At 49.9% G+C, this 21006-nt stretch overlaps 1 protein-coding gene across 2 annotated transcripts in view; it reads left to right on the top strand.

Moving 5' to 3' along the window:
• Nucleotides 1–21006, top strand: part of UNC45B (unc-45 myosin chaperone B) — a 30733-nt gene that overhangs the window by 2963 nt on the left and 6764 nt on the right. For both annotated transcript variants that reach the window (XM_052657139.1, XM_052657140.1), the window contains exons 4-16: nt 38–213; nt 1613–1702; nt 5483–5650; nt 6466–6634; nt 8490–8660; nt 11073–11244; nt 14148–14448; nt 15702–15796; nt 15949–16090; nt 16806–16946; nt 18543–18670; nt 19734–19800; nt 20619–20732. In XM_052657139.1, coding sequence (XP_052513099.1) covers nt 38–213; nt 1613–1702; nt 5483–5650; nt 6466–6634; nt 8490–8660; nt 11073–11244; nt 14148–14448; nt 15702–15796; nt 15949–16090; nt 16806–16946; nt 18543–18670; nt 19734–19800; nt 20619–20732 — 1934 coding nt within the window. The remainder of the gene's footprint in view (nt 1–37; nt 214–1612; nt 1703–5482; nt 5651–6465; nt 6635–8489; nt 8661–11072; nt 11245–14147; nt 14449–15701; nt 15797–15948; nt 16091–16805; nt 16947–18542; nt 18671–19733; nt 19801–20618; nt 20733–21006) is intronic.

Here is a 21006-nt window from a genome sequence, read left to right as displayed (position 1 = left end):
CCCGGCCCCCTGAGACTCTGCCTGCTTCCCTCGCTAGCCATTGATATCAACTCCTCGGACATCAAGGCTCTGTACCGGCGATGCCAGGCACTGGAGCACCTGGGCAAGCTGGACCAGGCCTTCAAGGATGTGCAGCGCTGTGCCACTCTGGAGCCACAGAACCAGAGCTTCCAGCAGACACTGAGGAGGCTCAACACCAGCATCCAGGAGAAGGTGAGCTGGATCCGGAAGGTGGCCCTTCCTACAAGCCTCGGCCACCTCTCCCCATTCCTAGTAGGGACCAGTTAGGGCAGCGGGACACCAGGGCTGGCCTACCTCCACTCCCTTGGATGGAGTGGTCACGTGGCACAGAACAGCTGGGCCGGTGCCCCTGTCTGCGAGGATCAGAGTCGCCGTGATGCTTGTTCAAGGGTACAAGCCAGACAGGACTAGCATACCAGTCGTCTCAATTCCAGATGGAGGCTTAAAAAAAATTGCAGCTTAGTATGTCTTCACTATGATCTTCCTCTCTTTCTAGGAGGACAAAGGCAGCGTGAGAAACCTGGGAACTGGGGGGAGGATGTTGCTGGGGGATGCAGGAGAGCCAAGAGCCAGCAGGAACAGGGGCTCTTTCCTAGGAGAATGGAGTGGCCTCAGGGAACTGGGACCAGAGATAAGGGTCCTGCACCCTCTGTCCTCACTTAGCTGCCAGTTTTCTGAGGGACGCCTTGGGATGCCGGCTTCCCTACTCTGAGAGCAGAAGGGTAACTTGATCACGCATCTCCTTGCTCCGGGTCACAGTGACGTCTGGATGCCTGCGGCAGCCCCATGCAGGGACCACAGTGTTCTGTCCAGAGTGCAGACTCCAGAGCTGTCAAAATACAGACCAACGAGTGATCAGTGAAGGGGTGGTGACTGAGCAACTTCCTGAAAGGAAATGACCGCAGGGGGGAAATAGGTGGCACTGTGGCCCAGCAGAGCAACGCTCAGAGCACTGGGGTTGGGGTTGGGGTTGGGAGAGTGAGGGATGGAGACATTCCAAAATAACCGTTTAGGGACTTCCCTGGTGGTCCAGTGGCTAAGACTCAGCGGCCCCAATCCAGGGGCCTGGGTTCGATCCCAGGTCAGGGAACTGAATCCCACATGCTGCGACTAAAGATCATGTGTGCTACTGCTACTAGGACCTGGGCACAACCAAGAGAATGAATGAATGAACATTTAAAAAGGAATAAAGAAGGAAAAAATGGTTTACATTTGTTTCAAGTGGTACTTGAAAGCTGCTTCATGTCTCTGACCCTGGAGATACTTTCCTGTTTTAGCCCATATTTAAATGTCTAACAGTGAGGTTGCAAAATTGGGGTGATGATCTTTTTGCCTTCCAAGACTTGTGAAGACTAAATGGGACCTCGAATGTAATTAAACTGTAAGCTTTGTGGAGCAAAGACTTGATTTTGTTCTCGTCCCACCCGTAGTAACAACAGTTCAGTTAGATGATTGTTGGATGGATGAATGAGTGATGGAGGCGGGCACGAAGAGCATACCCTAATATTACCTGAGATGACCTTTGAGTGGATTTGACTGAAATGATGGGATGCCCACCTGCCTTCTTCCCCACTCCCCCCTCTCTCCTCAGCTCCGTGTGCAGTTCTCCACTGATTCGAGGGTTCAGACGATGTTTGAGATTCTCCTGGACAGAAACAGTGAAGCGGATAAACTGGAGAAGGTAAGTGCTGGGCAAGCAGCGAACCAGAGGAGGGCGCTCTGGGGGCGCGCAGGTAACTGCTTCCTCTGCGGACTCCGCCCTTGTGTCCGGACCGTAACGTCCCCGACTCGTGCCGGTGGGCGGCTGCTTGGAGAAGGGAGACAAAGATGGGCCAAACGATGAGCACTTTAGGAAACAGTGTGTGAACCCTAAGAAGGGCCAGGGTTAGGGTGAGAACCACGAAGAGAGTCATGCTCAACACGAGGAGGTGCTCATGTTGAGTCATGCTCAACAGTTAGAACGGTGAGGGTTGAATCCTGTCTTTGTATGTCTGCTATTCTGTTCAGCGTGTATTGTTTTTTGCAGTGCATGGATTTTGATATTTTAAAACATTGCATTCAATACCATTTATCTTGATTACAGAAGTTTTTTGTACCCCGTAAAATCTGCACCCAAGGTAAGTGTCTTACTTGCCTCACCCTAGTTTTGGGCCTGAGAAACAATGACACGTCAAAATAATGCTTTACTCCATTTCAAAATGGAGCAGCATCATTGTGAATTATGAAGATCATTCTGCAGCATCATTCTGAATTATGAAGATATTTATTCCTAGTATCTTCTTAACCAAATTTGCTGCATTTTTTAATGTTTCTTTTTTCCTCCTTCAGAGGGAAAAAATGAATATCTGAATATAAGAATTTAACAGAATATGCATGGGGAATTTTTGTTAGTTTTATGATCAGTAATCATATAATATGCAAATATCAGGACTTCCTTAGTGGTCCAGTGGTTAAGACTCTGCCTTCCAATGCAGGCAGCTTGGGGTTGATCCCTGGTTGAGGAACTAAGATCCCACATGCGGCAGGTGCAATCAAAAAAAAATTTTAATATGCAAGTATATTTTATAACAAACTCTTATGAGGACTTGATGAGTTGTTATATATATATGAAAGCAGTACTTTGTACCCTGAAAAGTACAAAGCCCTTTGACTGATAGAGTGATGATGGTTCTGCTCATGCTTGCCTGAAATTCTTTAATCAGCCTGCTCCCCAGCCTCTTGGGGGCTTCCCTGGTGGCTCAGATGGTAAAGCATCTGCCTGCAGTGCAGGAGAAGGGGGTTCAGTCTTTGGGTCAGGAAGACCCTTGGAGAAAGAATGGTACCCACTCCAGGATTCTTGCCTGGAGAATCCTGTGAACAGAGGAGCCTGGCCAGCACAATCCACGGGGTCACAGAGTCAGATGCAACTAAGCATGCGCACCAACCTCTTACTCTCTGCCTGTTTGCCCACCTCCTCCTTTTCTTGCATCATGCATTCTTTGCCCAATCTCAGGGTCTCAGGGTCTCCTCAAGCCCTCCTCTCCAGAGCTGGAGCCTTTTAAAGGATTTCAACACACAATTGGTTGCCTGCAGTTAGAAGGGCCAACTGTACTACATTATTTTATGTAAGGGACTTGAGCATCCGTGGATTTTGTTATCCACCAGGGTCCTGGAAGCAATCCCCTGTGGATACTGAGGGAAGACTATGAATGCATCCTCAAGGTGGAAGGTTTTATATCCTTCTTTTATATCCTCAGTTCAGTTCAGTCACTCAGTCATGTCCGACTCTTTGCCACCCCATGGACTGTAGCACACCAGGCCTCCCTGACCATCACCAACTCCTGGAGCCTACTCAAACTCATGTCCATTGAGTCGATGATGCCATCCAACCATCTCATCCTCTGTTGTCCCCTTCTTCTCCTGCCTTCAATCTTTCCCAGCGTCAGGGTCTTTTCCAGTGAGTCAGTTCTTCGCCTCAGGTGGCCAGAGTATTGGAGCTTCAGCTTCAGCCTCAGTCCTTCCAATGAATATTCAGGATATACTTTATATACATATATATACACATACATATATATATGTATATACATACATACATATATATACATGTATACACACACAAATATACATATATATATATATAGAGAGAGAGACTCTGAGGACTCTCTCACACACACATATACAGAATATCTTATATATATATATATATATATATATATCATATATATATATATGTCCTCAGGGTGGGAATAGACTTGAAAATGCAGCTCAACTGTCTATTTTTATGGACAGGGATCTGAGACTCAGAGAATGCTATGCCTTGCCCAAGGTCACGTGGCTAGCATGTGGCAGAATCATCACCCAGGGCTTTCAGATCCCATCTAGCATTCTCTGCACACAACCTTCAATCTTCCTGAGAACCTCCTGCAACTTTAGATTTTCTTGAACAATAAAAAATGCCAAAACCATATTCAAGGAATATATTTGATGGAAAAGAATCCCCAATGTAAAAACTTCAATTCTGTTACAAGATAAACTAAGACATATTAAAAACTCTAAGAGTTTGAGCAAAATTTGTTTGAACTGGGTAGCGTAAACCAGAAGTGGTTGGGAGTATTCCACCAACAAGAGCTAGGGAAAAGGCTTTTCTAGAAAAGAGGTGAACCCTGGTGGTTCAGTGGTTAAGAATCATCTTGCCAGTGCAGGGGATGTGAGTATGATCCCTGGTCGGGATATAAGATCCCACGTGTTGTGGGGCAACTAAGCCTGAGTGCAGCAACTACTGAGCCCACGTGCTGCAAATATTTAAACAAAACAAAACAAAACAAACAAAGACAGGAAAGAGGTGGAAGCAAAGCAAGGGGGTTATTTGATTGGCTGTAGCTTAAAAATGTGCATGCTTAGTCATGTCGAACTCTTTGCAACCCCCAAGACTGTAGTCTGCCAGGCTCCTCTGTCCATGGAATTCTCCAGGCAAGAATACTTGGAGTGGGTTACCATTTCCTTCTCCAGGGGATCTTCCTGACCCAGGGATCGAACCGACATCTCTTGTGTCTCCTGCTTTAGCAGGTGGATTCTTTACCACTAGGGTCACCTGGGAAGCTCGGGCTATAGCTTAAGCAGTTAGCATTATTTGGGAAAGGCTCGTTAGCTATTTGTGATTGGTTGTCTTTCAGTGTCTTAACCTTGAGACAATACAGGGTTAGGGGTTTTTCATTTAGTTGTTGTTTTGTTTTTAAATTGAAGTATAGTTGATTTACAAGGTTGTGTTAATTTCTGCTGTATAGCAAAGTGTGGTTTGGGTTTTCTTACTTAGTTGCTTAGGCATTGAAGCCACTTCGGACTAATGGGTTCCTTGATTAATTAATTTAACATTTCCCTACCCTTTTCTTTAAAAAAATTTTATTTGGTTTGTGTTGGGTCTTCGTTGCAGCCCACGGGAAATTTCTTGCGGCATGTGGGATCTTTTGTTGCGGCTCACAGGCTCAGTTGCTCCTTGGCGTGTGCAGTCTTAGTTCCCCAACCAGGGTTAGGGTTAGTGTGGGATCTTAGTTCCCCTCCCAAGGATTGGAAAGTGGGGTCATCACCACTGGCCCACCAGGGAAGTCCCTTTCCTACTTTTTATAAGTCCTTATCCACAAGCAGATACGCACAGTTTAATTTTACCCAAAGTGCCATCAGCGTGAACCTGCAATTCTGTTTCTGCAAACTAATGCTTTTTCCAAGTTGCCTCTGAGTCTTTTCATTTATGTCTTTGATGGCTGCAATATATTTTCATCCAGCTGGTCTTTATTGCAAGTTACTTTGTTTCTTGTTCTGAATTATGTTCTTGGGCTACATTCCCAGGAGCAGGGTTATAGGGCAAAAGAATATAAAGAAGTTCTGAAGACCCGGTCCTTGCCCCAGCCCCTGCACTTGGCTCATGGTCAAGGCCTCAGTAGCCAGACTTCCCTCCTGACCTTTCTTGTTTCCTTTGCACCTTCAGGCCGCCAACAACCTCATTGTCCTCAGCCGTGAGGAAGCGGGGGCCGAAAGGATCTTCCAGAACAACGGCATGGCCCTGCTGGTGCAGCTTTTGGACATGAAGAGGCCTGAGCTGATGCTGGCTGCCGTGCGGACCTTGTCGGGCATGTGCAGTAGCCACCGAGCTAGGGTGAGGGCAGGGGTGGGGCTCGTGGAGCAAAGGGCTGCCAGCCTGAGGATGGGGCGTTGACCTGTGGGCAGGGCAGGGCATGGCGTGGATAGACCCTCATACGACGTCTAAAGAGGCCCCCCTCAACCTCAGTTGTATGGTCCCAGATTCAGCAGAGACTGATCCTCTGGTTTGTTTCTTAGAGCTGAAAATGGGTCTGATTAAACAAAGAATAAGGGCTTCCCTGGTGGCTCAGATGGTAAGGAATCCGCCTGCAATGCAGGCAGCTGGGTTCGATCCCTGAATTGGGAAGATCCCCTGGAAAATGGAATGGCTACCCACCCCAGTATTCTTGCCTGGAGAATTCCACAGACAGAGGGGCCTGGCTGGCTACCGTCCATGGGGTCGCAGGGTCTGACACGACTGAGTGACTAACGCTTTCACACTTAAACAAAGATAAGTTTATTGAAAGTGGTTTCTGAGGAAGAGCTGAATCCAATGGCTGTGACCGTTCACTGTTTTTCATACTAAATCTTCAAAACCCAGTGTGTGTTTTACACGCACAGCCCATCTCAGTGTGAACTTGCTGCGTTACACACGTTCAGTGCCTCCTCTGGGGCCAGAGGCCACGGTACTGGAGGGCACAGCTCTGTCCCTCTAGAAAGGGGCATGGCTTGAGTCAGGGGCTTGCCGGGGCCACAGGCCCTGTGAGACCCCAGCTGCCTGGGCTTCTGTCCCGACTGCATGGGGCGGCCCTCACCCGCTCCCTAACCTGCACGGCAGCTGGAAGGGAGGGGCAGTCAACTGACCATGTGCTTCCCGCTGGGGGCGTCTAGGCCACAGCGATCCTCCACGCAGTCCGGATAGACCGAATCTGCAGCCTCATGGCGGTGGAGAGCGAGGAGATGTCTCTGGCCGTCTGCAACCTGCTGCAGGCCATCATCGACGCTCTGTCTGGAGAGGACAAACAGGAGCATCGGGGGAAGGAAGAGGCCCTGGTTCTGGGTAGGAGATGGTTTTCAGCTTTGGTTCGGGGGGCTGGGGGCAAGGAAGTGCCAGTTACTACCTCAGACTGAGCATTCGTGTATGTGGAGGTGGCCCGGTTATATTTTTCCATTTATTTTTTTTACTATAAAAGTTACAGAGGCACAGTCACATTTACGAGAGCTAAAACGTGGAAGCAACTCAAGTGCCCCTCTATGGATGGAGAAATAAAAGGTGGTGTCTATCTCTACAATGGAATATTGTTGAGCCTTAAAAAGGCAGGAAATTCTGACACAAGCTACAACATGGATGAAACTTGAGGACCTTATGTTAAGTGAATAACCCAGTCACAAAAACACAAATACTGTATATGCCACATATAGGAGGTTTCTTTTCTTTGTTTTTCTTTCAGCTGCAGACCTTAGTTTCCTGACTAGGGATCAAACCTGTGCCCCCTGCAGTGGAAGCATAGAGTCCTACCCACTGGACCACCAAGCAATTCCCTGTCTTTTCTTTTTTTTTTTTTTTTTTCCTGTGTTTTCTAAAACAGTCAAACTCATAGAAACAGAAAGTTGCATGGTGGTTGCCAGAGACGGGGGGAGGAGGAAATGGGTTGTTTAACGGGAATTTCAGTTTTGCAACTTGAAAAAGTTTTAAAAAGTAACTGGTGGTTCAGTGGGGAAGATCCCACCTGCCAGTGCAGGAGACGTGGGTTTGATCCCTGATCCAGGACGATCCCACACGCCTCGGAGCAACTATTGAGGCTGTGCTCTAGAGCCTGGGAGCTGCGTCAGCTGACGCCTCTACACCCTATAGGCTGTGCTCTGCAACGAGAGAAACCACTGCAAAGCCAAGCCTGCACCTAGCAACTGTAGAGTGGCCCCATCCACCCCAACTAGAAAAAAGCTCATGCAGCAACGAACACCTAGCCCAGCCAAAAACAAGCAAACAAAATTATTTTTAAAAGTAACAGAGGCTTATTGGAGAAACTTGGAAAATTTTAGAAATATGTAAAAAAACAAAAAACAAAAAAAAAAACAACCCAGTGACCTGTAAACATCCCTCCAGATAACTACTATCATCACTGCCATGTGAAACTTTCCAGTCTTTTTTGTGTTTTTAAAAACACATTTTTCACATTACTTAGCTTCCTAATTTTATTTTTGGGTGCGCTGGATCTCCACTGCTATGCACGGGCTTTCGGTGGTGCGTGGGGGCTGCTCTTCGCTGCGGGGCAGTGGCTTCCCTTGTTGCACAGCCTCTAGGCACATGGGCTTTAGGAGTCGCGGGCTCTAGACCGGGGCTCATTAATTGTGGTGCACAGGCTTAGTTGCTCTCAGCATGTGGGATCTTCCCAGACCTTCCCAGTCAGATGTCTGGATCGAGCCTGTGTCCGCTGCATTGGCAGGCCAATTCCTATCCACTGTACCACCTGGGAAGTCCCTTTCCAGTCTTTTTTTTTCCCCATCCATTCATATAAATATCTATTTAATGAAGCTGGAATTCAACTTGGATATCGTTATTCAGTCGCTAAGTCATGTCCGACCCTTTGTGACCCCATGGACTGCAGCCTGCTAGCTTCCCTGTCCTTCACTATCTCCTGGAATTTGCTCAAATTCACGTCCATTGGGTTGGTGATGCCATTGAACCATCTCATCCTCTGCCACCCCCTTTCTGATCACCTTTGGGGGTGTTGTCTAGAATCCTCCCTGCCTTCTTTGGAATGATACAGGATACTCTCCTGGGAAATTCCAGGATCTGGGAAGCAGTGGATTTGATATTTCCCGAGTCCTTCCAGAAGCCCCAGCCATCCCTGGTCTCATATCCCTCAGACGCCCTAGTCCTCTCCATTCACCCCTGAACTCTCCTTCCTCAGACTCCAAGAAGGACCTGAGGCAGATCACCAACCACCTGCTCGACATGCTGGTCAGTAAGAAGGTGTCTGGCCAGGGTAGGGATCAGGCCCTGAACCTGCTCAATAAGAACGTCCCCAGGAAGGACCTCGCCATTCACGACAACTCCCGCACCATCTACGTGGTTGATAATGGTGAGGAGGTGGGAGGGTCTGGGGCTCACGCCAGCCTTTCCAGTGGGCACCGGGGAACCAGGCAACAAGCAGAAGGTGGAAGGAGTGTGGCTCTTGTCTGAGAGAGGTCTTCATTCCCAACTGAAAAGCCAGGAAAAGACATTAGCATGTTAGGATCCACCAGTAGGCTGGTGAAGGCGTAGGTTCTGGCTCTGAATTCAGAGCCTGAACACACACAGAACACAGTCAAAAACATCTGGGCGGAGTTTCCTGTGGCAAGCACCAAAAAAACAAACCAAACTCCACCAATGGGAGTAACATTTCTGAAGTCTCATGCTGGCAAAATGCAGGCCTTCCAGAAGGGAGAAATGGCATCCGTGTACTTTATACAAAGATCAATAAGAGTGCTCCAGAAAACATCCATTAAATTCGTCAGCTCCAGGGCATCACCCCGGAGATACCCTAAATCACTTTCAGTTGTTCAGGAATCATACTTATGACTTTATGATCTGCTGTGATAAATTCTCCCAGAGGTATCATGACATTTAGACCATACCTTTTCTAAAATGTTCAAGCCAGCTTTTATCACCTTGACCTTTATTCTGTTTTGATACAGCACTTCTCTTGTTTGGTTTTCACAGATCTCAGCAAAGTTCATGTGCTTAGACTTGAACATATTACTCTAGTGCTTAAGCCTCCTCCACTCAACACTCTCCTCCCTCCCCATCCCAGCTATGGTCTTCTCTGCACGTATCACAAAGGCTGGGCATTGACAATATACTTCTCTCTGCACTAGGATCTAGGCCCAGCAACACGGTTTATGGGATAGAGTAGGTGAGGAGCAGTATCTGTTATTCTAGGCACCGAAATGAATAGCATTTAGGTTAAAAATAGTGTAGACTTTAAAATATCTAGGTATCTGGTGAAAAGCTGCAATGTGGAAGTTGTTTGTTGTGAAAATTGGGCTGGGGGACTTGGGTAGGGGAGTCACCAGGATGTCAAGACTGAAGTGAGTTTCTGGGTTCAGAGAGGGGCAGACACGGACAAAGGGGAGGTCCAGGGTGTTCTAGCAGAAGAGAAATGAGATGCTCAAGATGAGGGCCGACTGAAGGGAAAGCTAGCAGGTGAGGCTGGGGACGTGGAGCAGCTGCATTTGCTGAAGGCTTTGGAGAGCCAGGCTGGGAGGTGGGGTTGGTTCATCAGGCCCAGTCTTGCCAGTGCTTCTGTGTGTGTATGCTTAAATACAGAGCACAAAGTTTACTGCCAGGCACGTTCACTGCCCCTGCCCCGGGCCAGGGTATCATGCCGCCCAGTGTTCACCTAGAATGCCCCCCTCCCACTTGACCTGTGCCACCCTAGGTTTGATCAGCTCCTAGCCACCACTACGACCTGGCTTTGAAATCAAGCTATCGTCCCCGAGGCAGTGGAGCCTCACAGTTAACATCGTGGTCTTTGAAATCAGAGAGGGTCCCTGCTATGTCACTTGCCAGCGTTGTGGTCTTGAGCAGGTTACTTGACTTCTCCATGTCTTGGTTTTCTGCTCTGAAAAATGGCAATATTAATTTCTGCTCACCAGTAGGGTCAATGTTAGGATTAAGTGAGATAGCGTGTAGAAAGCTCTTGGCACACAGTAAGATTACCTTATTGTAATCTTTATACATCTGTCTTCTCTATTGTATTGTGAGCTTTTTGACATCAGGGTTGTCCTTTATTTTGGTAGCTAGCACCTCGTTTACGCATTCATTCTTTTATTCAACAAATATATAATGGCTGAATTAGCCTGGTGGGGAATAGGAAGCCTTTGAAGATTCTTCAACAGGAGAAGATAATAACCATAATGGTAAATACCCTATTTGCTAAATAATTAATATATATTTAGTGTCATGATGTGCCTAGATTAGCACTAGGCCAATGTTTCCGTACATTATCTTGGTGAATCCTCAAACTCTATGAGGTAGGTAGTATCGTTCCCATTTTACAAAAAAAGAAATTGAAGCCTGGGGAAAAGAGAATATAAAACAGTATTTGAAGAAGATTATAACGTTAGCGCTGGTCAGTTAGTTCAGTCGCTCAGGCGTACGACTGTTTACGACCCCATGGACTGCAGCATGCCAGGCCTCCCTGTCCATCACCACCTCCCGGAGCCTACTCAAATTCTTGTCCATCGAGTTGGTGATGCCATGTAGAGTCCTCTGAGCTCAACTAGTCTTGACTGTGTAAATGTGAAAATGAGGCCCCTGATGGGAGGTGAATGGCTCAGGTAGGGGCAGAGGCGGGTGTGGAGCCTGGGTCTCTAGGCTGCATCTCAGTGCCCTTCACGCTGGATGAGCCGCGTGCTGCCAGAAGGCGGGCTGCAGAGAGCTGGGCGAGGAGGGGCATTTGTGAGGACAGGGCCTGGCCGGCATCTTACACTTGCTGCTATCTGTCCTGCAGGCCTAAGGAAGATCCTGAAGGTGGTGGGGCAGGTCCCAGATCTGCCATCCTGCCTGCCCCTGACTGACAACACCCGCATGCTGGCCTCGATCCTCATCAACAAGCTCTACGATGACCTGCGCTGTGACCCCGAGCGCGACCACTTCCGCAAGATCTGCGAGGAGTATATCACGTGAGTCTCCCGGAGGGTCATGTGACTGAGTGGGGGTCTGGCTGTTGGCCTTTCGAAAGCCAGTAAAGAGGCAAGGTTGGTGGGAAGGAAAGCTTGCTTTACTTCAGAGGCCGGCAACCTGGGGGTGGAGGGGAGGGTGGACTCCTGTCCAAAGGCTGACCTCCCCTCCTGCCCCACCACTGCCCTGCTGACAATCAGTGGGCAAGAATTTTTAGAGATGGAAGGAGGGGTGCTACACACAGAAACGGCACAGTCAGCTCTGACAGTCACCTGGAAACTGGTCATCAGCGGTCTGACCAGCATCATCTTGCTCAGTCCAGTTAGTCTTTAGGGTCAGTTTGTTCCCGTTTCTTTGAGGTCAGTTCTCAGAACCGTGGCAGCATTTATCACGGCCACAGTCCAGTCATCACGTAATTGACTTCTTCCACCTGGCGAGGGTTTCAGTATCTTTAAGACAGCTCACAGGATATGGCTCAGAATATTATCTGTGACCCTTGAGGAGAAACTAAACCCTTGACTTAGCTTAATGACCAAACTATTATTATTTGGTTTCATTTGACTGTTTTCCTTTGTGACTGCATTTTCCCACTTCTCTGATTAAATTTGTTGTTCGGCTAGAGTTTTTCCACAGACCAAAGGCAGGTTGAAGACGTGGTGGGGAAGGACCATAGGGTCCTGCTCCATTTCAGTCGGCCTCTGTATTAATCAAATTTAGCAGCGTAAAACAAGAAATGTAATTTATTATCTCACAATAGGACAGCAATTTGGCAGAGGTTCGGCTGGGGGGTTCTGGCTTTGGGGCTTACACATTAGCCACATGTTGTCCTGGGCTACTGTCATCCGAAGGCTAGACCGGGGCTGGGAGACCTTCCAAGACATTGCATTAAAGTGGCTGGCACATTGGTGCTCGCTCTTGGGTGGAAGCCACGGTTCCTCCCCGTGTGGATCTCTGCTCATGGTAGCTGGCTCCTCTTTTCCTTTACTCCAATAATCCTCAAACTTGGAAACTGTTCAGATTTCTGGGACTCAGTAGTCTGGGTTGTGGCTCAGGAAGCTGCATGCTTTAAAAGCACTAGGGGAGTCTTGGGAGGGTGGAAACTCTCCCTTCACTCTGCTTCCTTTCTCTATTCCAGGGGTTGGCAGACTTTTCCTGTAAAGGGCCAGAGAGTGCATTTAGGTTTTATGAAACATGTAGGTCTCTAACACAATGAAAAAGAAAATAAACAAAACTACTTTAAAATGTAAAAAACGTTCTCAGCTTCCTGGATCCGGGGTCCACCAAAGTTGGCTCAATCCCATCGTTTCTCCTGATCCCGACTTTGAGTCACTTTTAAGGCTCCTCAGGGCTTCTCAGTGTCTTTTTCCACCTCAGCTTCAGTGTTTGCAGCTAACTTGAGTCTTTCATGAAGGCCCGAGCTGAGTTCCAGTAACTATCTCCCAGCCAGTTAAGTTTGGATAGCGGTTTGCCTGTGAATGCTGCCTCTGTGGTCACCTGACACTGAGTCGGGTCGGGGGGGGGCGGCGCGGGGGGGTTACCACCTTCAAGTGGAGCCTGAGGCTGCCACCTCCCACCCCCTGGGGGTGCTTTGTCAGGGGCCAGGGGCTGGGTGGAAGTTCAGATGCCAGCTGGCATTGGTTTAAAGGGCAGACCTCAACTCCTTATTTTTTTTTTTAATTATTTATTCATGGCTTCCCCGGGTCTTCGGTGCTGCGTGCGGGCTTTCTCTAGTTCCTGCAGGCGGGGGCTGCTCTCTAGCTGTGAAGCCTGGGCTCCTCCTTGTGGGGCTCCTTAGTAGTGCGGCTCTCAGGCTCGAGAGCACCAGCGCTAGTTGGGGCACAGAGGCCACAACCAGGAAGGACTCTGGGTGCCCCAGCACCGAGCAGGAAGATGAAGCACAGGGCATGGACTCTCTGGGCAGGAGGGGCTCTTGGAGCTCCCAAAGCCTGCCCCTCCCACAGAAGGACTCACCCACTCGCCCAGCCAGAGGCAGAGGTGGGACCGGAGCCCAGGTCTCTGACTCCTGCGCCATGTTCTCCTTTCACTTATACCCCTCTGCTTTTACACTGTGTACATCTGCCCTGATCCCCCACAACGAAAAAACCTGGGCAGATCTCAGAAGGATCGGGTGTCCCCAGACAGAGGTCTTCCTGTAGAGTAGATGATAGTGGATTTTGAAAGCAACACAGAACCTTCCAGCTCTTCTAGTCCAACCCCTCCCCCTAACTCAACGGGAGAAAGACTAGGACCAGACAGGGGAGCGACTGGGCCAGGCGGCGTCATGATTCAGCCGCATCGGGGAGGCAGGTGGTGTGCCAGCCACCCTGGTAGCCCTGGCTGCTGTCCTGTCCCACCAGACATCCCAGCTTCTGGGAAGCCTCTTGGCTGACAGCTCTCACCTGTCACCTCTCTTTGGGGACTTGGTTCAGCTAAGGACAGCTATTCACCTTCCCAGGGCAGCCAGCACCCAGTGGTTCATCCCTCTCTCCAACCTGGAACAACTTTGAATGGTTTCTCAGCTCTGGAACTCTTTGCAAGCTGAGGCTTCGTCATGACTGCATCGCAGTCCAGCGCCTCCTTCCATCCAGTCCTGACTTCTTCCCTTTCCCAACAGGTGTTGATCCCGAGCTCTCTCCCTAACAAATGTCCTAAGTGTCAGTCCTCATCTGGGTGGGATTCTTGAGGAACACAATGCCTGGCACATCCGTTTTGTCATCTATCCTCATCATAACTCTGAGAAGCAGTAGTGCTATCCTCAGTGTCCAGATCAAGAGCTGAGGCTCAGAGAGGTTCAGTGACTTGCCTTAGGCCACACAGCATATGAGTTGTGGATCTAGGATGCACAACCAAATCTGCCTGCCCCCGAATCTCCCACTCCCCTGACCACACTGGCCTTCCGTTTTAGGGGCACGTTTGACCCCCAGGACATGGACAAGAACGTGATTGCCATCCAGACGGTGTCGGGGATCCTGCAGGGCCCCTTTGACCTGGGCAATCAGCTGCTGGGACTGAAAGGTGTGATGGAGATGATGGTGGCGCTCTGCGGCTCGGAGCGTGAGACGGACCAGCTGGTGGCCGTGGAGGCCCTCATCCACGCCTCCACCAAGCTCAGCCGCGCCACCTTCATCATCACCAACGGTGTGTCACTGCTCAAAGAGATCTACAAGACCACCAAAAACGAGAAGATCAAGATCCGCGCACTGGTGGTGAGTGGGCTGGGTACCAGACCCTGCACCAGGTACCAGGGATGCCAGAATGAATGGGATGTGGCCCCTGTCTTTGAGGAAACCAAGCTGTAGGCACCCAGACCCACCCACAGGCCTGTGCAGAGCAGGGTGGTAAGCAGAAGACTGTGAGAATGTGGATTCAGGATGGGAAACCATGCTGTATAATGACTGTCTCCTTAATTTTTTTTTTTTTTTACCATGGGGGTATGCAGGATCTTAGTTCCCCCAACAATGATCAAATGCCCCCTGCATTGGGAGCAGAGTCTTAACCATTGGATCACCAACAAGTCCCTGCTCGACGCCATTGAATGACTCAAACACTGATGAGCCTTTGTCCAGCAAGTACTTTCAGTGCAGACTCCAAAAACTCAGTTTCCTTACTTGGTTTCTATATAGCACAGTTAAACCTATTGCATTTTTTCCCATTTTCATTATATAGAAATCACTTTCATTGACCTTTTTCTTGTCAACAATTACAGTGAAGATTTGAGTCATTGATCTGTTTTTCTTTTTTGGTTTATATCAGTTTTTTAAAAAAACTGATTTTAGCTTCTACCATTGTGAGTTTTCTCTTATGGAAGACAGACTTTTGTTTTCCCCAGCAAGAGTCCAGTTTTTCCTGGGTAAAAATCTGCACATCTGAATCTTGCCCCCACCAAAGTAATTTCATGACCAGGTTTTGTGCCATAAGTTTTATCACTGAGGTTTCAGTTGTGTTAATATTTGGGCTTCTCTAGTGGTTCAGATGGTAAAGAATCTGCCTGCAAGGCAGGAGACCCAGGTTCAATCCCTAGGTCAGGAATATCTCCTGGAGTAGGGAATGGCTACACACTCCAGTATTCTTGCCTGGAGAATTCCATGGACAGAGGAGCCTGGTGGGTACAGTTCATGGGGTTGGAAAGAGTCGGATATGACTGAGTGACTAACACTAGTATCATCCTAGCTGATTTTTCAAAACGACACGACACGAAGCACCTATGGGGACAAAATAGTGAGCAGGGGGCAAGGGGTAGAGTAAAAGCCTCCAGCTTTGTGGGCATTCACCCTAACCTGGAAGCCTCAGGGAAGGCATCCTGGGAGAGGTGCCACCTGACCAGAGTTCTGTAGAATGCAGAGAGGTTGATCCAGGCAAAGCAAGGGGGCAAAATATTCCAGCCTCAGGGACGTGTCTGAGCAGGGCCTGGTCCCCAAGCCTGGTGTCTTTAATCCTACAATCCTCTCCTCCTCCCCAGGGACTCTGTAAACTCGGCTCGGCGGGCGGCACAGATTACGCTCTCAGGCAGTTTGCTGAAGGCTCGACAGAAAAGCTGGCCAAACAGTGTCGCAAGTAAGGCTTTTTCCCCAAGCCCACCATCTCCTCTCAGGGATGTGCCCTAGTGGACGCCAGATCCTGAAAGACCGCCCACCTGCCTGCTCCCCTGGATCGTTTCGCTCTTGCCCGAGCCTCGGGACCCTTCCCCAGTGCCTCCCTTCCCCCAGGTGGCTGTGCAATGCATCCATAGACACCCGGACCCGGAAATGGGCAGTGGAGGGCCTGGCCTACCTCACGCTGGACGCAGACGTGAAGGACGACTTTGTTCAGGACATCCCTGCCCTGCAGGCCATGTTTGAGCTGGCCAAGGCAAGTGTGGCCCTGACCTCTGGCCCCGGGATCTGCTGGATTCAGGCCCGCGGGCTGTCTGCTGAGCCTGGGAAATTGGACGTCCTCCCTTCCTCATCCCGACTCCACCCCCTTCTCGTCATGTAAACCTGGGTTGGTCATTTCCCTGTCTGGTCCTCATCTTTCCTGACCGTGAAATGGACTCACAGCTCCTCATGCCTTCCAGGCAGTGGGAGGGTGAGTAAGATGACGGTAGTCTTTTTTCCCTGGAACCCCTTCCGGGAGTGAGGTCTTCAGGGACCAAGAGGTCTTTTTTTGGCCCCTTCCCTCTTTCCCAGTCCCTCCCAGATGCCTTTCTTCCTCTGTTGGACCACCACTGGACCCCGTGTCCCCCACCAATGGCTCTTTCTCACCACAAAAGGCAGAAGTGTGGGAGGGCATTTCCATCAGAGGCTGTCCCGGTCCCACCCCATCCCACTGGGCTTTTGAAAGGAGCACAAAGCAATGGGAACACTCAGAGAGGATGTCCGTGCATGCTCTGGGTGCTGTTGAGGCGGGCAGGAGAAATTCATGCGAGCAGAGCCGGTTCCTCTGCCTTGGGGCCTCACCAGCCACACTCCTCCCAAAGCAGCCTGCCTGCGAGGGAGCCTCTGGGAAGCAGTGGTTTGTTCTCAGGTTTCCTTTCTTCCTGTCTCCACCCCCCGCCACCACCACCATCCACCACCTCTGTCTCCAGACCCCCGACAAGACCATCCTGTACTCAGTGGCCACCACCCTGGTGAACTGCACCAACAGCTACGATGTCAAGGAGGTCATCCCCGAGCTGGTGCAGCTGGCCAAGTTCTCCAAGCAGCATGTGCCTGAGGAGCACCCCAAGGTGGGGATGAGGACAGCCGAGAGGGGGAGGAGGCTGTCCACCGGACCACCAGAGAGGTGGGACGGAAAGTTAGTGATATTTGGGTGGTGTGTGTGTGTGTGCGTGTGTGTATGCGTGTGTGTGCGTGTGTGTGTGTGTGTCTGGGAGGATTTGGCAGATGATGCAGATAAAGTGCAGGCTTGGTGGCTCAGATGGTTAAAAACCTGCAATATAGGAGACCCGGGTTTGATCCCCGGGTTTTAAAGATCCCCTGGAGAATGAGATGACAACCCACTCCAGTATTCTTGCCTGGAGAATTCCATGGACAGAGGAGCCTGGCGGGTTACAGCCCAAAGGGTTGCACAGAGTCAGACACAGACGGAAGTAACAGCACGCACACAGGCATGCAGATAAATTGAAGAGGAGCATGGTCAATTTCCCCCACTAGGTGGCACTTGTGTTTTTTCTTAGTTTAAATGTTCCTCTGAGGTGGAGGGGGAATCAACAATTTATAGTCTGGGAAACCAAAGGAAGCCAGGATGGATGTTTTGCAATGTATGTGGTTGATTTCACGGACACAAGACAGTTCGTTATAGTTCATGTTTTCAACATTCATGCAGATTTTATTTTCTGGGATATCTGGATTTTGGTGTGTTGCATTAACTACCAGAGGCTTTTATCCTGTGTGCTTAAAAAAAAAAAATAGTTATAATCAGAATGTATCTATCATCTTGTATCCAGTTTGGGGGAAATACTTCAGGTCTTTAGGCATGCAGGATCTCAGTTTCCTCAGCAGGGATTGAACCCAAACCCCCTTGCAGTGGAAGCTTGGAGTCTTAACCACTAGAAGTCCCACTGAATAATTTTTTTTTATTAATTAACATTTATTTTTGGCTGCACTGGCTCTTTGTTGCTGTGCAAGGCTTTCTCTAGTTGTGTCAAGCAGGGGGCTACTCTTCATCGTGGTGCACAGATTTCTCATTGCAGTGGCTTCTCTTGTTGCAAAGCACAGGCTCTAGGCCAATGGGCTTCGGTAGTTGTGGCTCAGGGGTTTAGCTGCCTTTCAGCATATGGGATCTTCCTGGACCAGGGATTGAACTCACGCCCCCTGCACTGGCAGGCGGACTCAGCCACTGGACCACTAGGGAAGTCCCTGAGTAATTTTTTAAAGCTGCATAGGATTTCACGCAGGCAAGGGCGTATAGCTAGCATGTTCTGCCTCTGTGAAGTTCAAATGTGGCTACCAGAGACGGTCCACAGCTGTCAGCAGCCTCTTCTCAGACACTCTGAGGATTATCTGTGAAAACTGAAGTCGCTCAGTCCGACTCTTTGCGACCTCATGGACTGTAGCCTACCAGGATCCTCTTTCCAGGCAAGAGTACTGGAGTGGTTTGCCATTTACTATTCAACCCTGAGGCTGACTCTGGGTTTCTGGCAAAATCCAGTCCATTGTTTTGTCGGTTTCATCTGCTCTCTCTACCCTCTCACTCTTCCCCCACGCATAGCCTAATGAAAAGCCAGCCTTTTGCAAGAAAAGGAACACACAGGTCATCTACTATTTGGGATGATCTTCCTTATTCCAGGATTGATCTCCTTGCCACCTTTTCATCTTCCCAGGACAAGAAGGACTTCGTGGACATGCGAGTGAAGCGGCTTCTGAAGGCCGGCGTCACCTCGGCGCTGGTCTGCATGGTGAAAGCTGACAATGCCATCCTCACCGACCAGACCAAGGAGCTGCTGGCCAGGTGCTGCTGCGGTGGCCCGGAGCTGGGGTCTGAGGGCCTGCAGGCAGGAGGCTGGGTGGGGACATAGCGATGGCTGGGGGAGTAAGGGAGGAAGGGAGCCACTGGGGCCTGGAAGGAGGCTGAAGGGGATCCACATGGAAGAGTGACGTGTCAGGGTGGGCCTTCCCGGGTGCAAATTTGCACTGGGAGGAAGGAGGTCACTGTCCTTTCTGGTGACCTGGTTCCCAGACCCTGACATGCCAGAGGGGAAAGGCACAGTTTCCGTACAGTCTGATGGGGAGGCAGACAGGTTCACAGCTACAACACAGCGGGTGCCATGATGGGAATAAACAGAGACAAGCAGTGGCAGCCCACTGGCTAGAGGGGAGGGTATGTAGGTGGGCAGCCAGGAAGGCCGCCTGGAAGATGTGACAACTCAAGGGAACCCTGGAGGAAAGAAAGAAGCTGCTCACATGCAGCGGAGGGAAGGGTTCCAGGCAGAGGGAACAGCATATGCAAAGACCCTGAGGATAGAGGGAGAAGGAATGAATGAGGTCACAGTTCTCCAGGAATGTGTCTGGAGCATGGAGTGCACAGGGGAGGGTGGTGCTAGATAAGACCAGAGAGGAAAGCAAGGGCCAGATCATGGAGTTCCGGGCTCCCCCAGGCAGAAGAATTTTTCCTGAGTGATGGACTGTAGCTTGAAGGGTTCCTTTATCCATGGGATTTTCCCAGCAATTATACTGGAGTGGGTTGCCATTTTGTTTTCCAGGGGATCTTCCCTGGGATTGAATCTGGGTCTCCTGCATTGCAGGCAGACTCTTTACCATCTGAGCCACCAGGCAAGCCTAGTGAGCCATTTGGTATCTCCCTAAGCAGCGATGGGGCCACTTTTTGCAGCTGCCTTTGGCCTCTCTTCCTCCCCAGCCACTCAGGTCCATGGCAGTATCTTCCCAAGGTTAGTTCTGGGGCAGGTGCACAGTGGGAATGCTTCCCAGGGTTTTACTGGGTCTCACTGGTTGGCCTGCTGATGCCTGGGAAGGGCGTGCTCACGTCCTGCATGTCCTGTATCCTTGCCCTCCAGGGTATTCCTGGCACTGTGTGACAACCCAAAGGACCGAGGCACCATTGTGGCTCAAGGTGGTGGTAAGGTAATTGAGAGGGATAAGGTTCTTGTCATCCAAGAAGGTGCTCCACTGGGGAGGAGCTCTCTCACGTGTTTGTGTATGTATCTGTGTGTGTGTGTGTCTGTGCATGTGTGTAATCTGTATGTATGTGTGTGTGCATAATCTTTGCCTGGCCCAAGAATAAGGCACCCCCTGCCCACGCCCGACCTCTTGGGATACGGTTATTCAGGAACCTGTCTTGTCTGTGCCTGAGTCTGTGATGTGTCATGGGATTTACTGTGGAATCCCATTTATCCTCCTTGCTAGTGGAAGCAAACAGTGCAGATAGAGATCATGGGCTTTGGTGTGGGAGGCTTGTCATTGAGTCCTTGCTTGTCCCTTTTTAATTGCACAACTTCGGGCAAATTACTTATCTCTCTGAGTCATAGTTTCCTCTCTGTAAAACAAGGGAAAACATCCTACAGTCATATTGTAGAATGTCACAGGATTAGAGAAAATACACTTAAAAGTGTTGGCTCATGGGAGGTGCTCAGTGAATGGCTGCTCTTATGATTAGCTTTGACTTAGGCAGAAAGGAAAACATCAGCGTCTTGATTTTTCCAAAAGCCAAATGAATATATGTGGGTTGGGGAGAGTGCCTGCAGAGACCTCCATGTGCGCTGGGGACCAGGGGCAGTGAATCGATGATTAAGAATTTAACTGTTTTCTGTGATGCTTGGGAGTTGAATCTGTTGCTGAGTCTTCTTGAACTTCTGATGGAACAGACAGTGGCTGGCCAGGGAGGCTGGGGAGAGAGGCTTCTGTGTATGTGACCGAGGAGTGCTTCTGCCCTTTCCTTGCAGGCCCTGATTCCCCTGGCTTTGGAGGGCACAGATGTGGGCAAGGTGAAGGCAGCCCACGGCCTAGCGAAGATCGCAGCGGTCTCCAACCCAGACATCGCCTTCCCCGGGGAGCGGGTGGGTGGCCGGGGGTGAGGGGCGGGGAGGTGATGGGAGGAGTCTGCTCCCAGGGGCCTTTCTCCTTATCACCTCCCCCTGGCTTGGGAGGGGGCACGGTGCCATCACAAAGAGGGCGATGAGTTGGAGGGGCATGGATTCCAGCCCTGGCTCTGACAAACAAGGCTGCAAAGTAAAGGAAATAACCCCACCCCTCAGGATCATTGTGGAGGTGGAATCAGGCAAGGGTGGGCAAGTGCATAGGAAATTCCAGAGCCGGGCACCTGAAAATGAC

Source organism: Budorcas taxicolor, chromosome 19, assembly GCF_023091745.1.
Source record: "Budorcas taxicolor isolate Tak-1 chromosome 19, Takin1.1, whole genome shotgun sequence".
Lineage (NCBI taxonomy): Eukaryota > Metazoa > Chordata > Mammalia > Artiodactyla > Bovidae > Budorcas > Budorcas taxicolor.
Note: the sequence above shows the minus strand (reverse complement) of the source record. Positions and strands in the feature narration are given on the sequence as shown.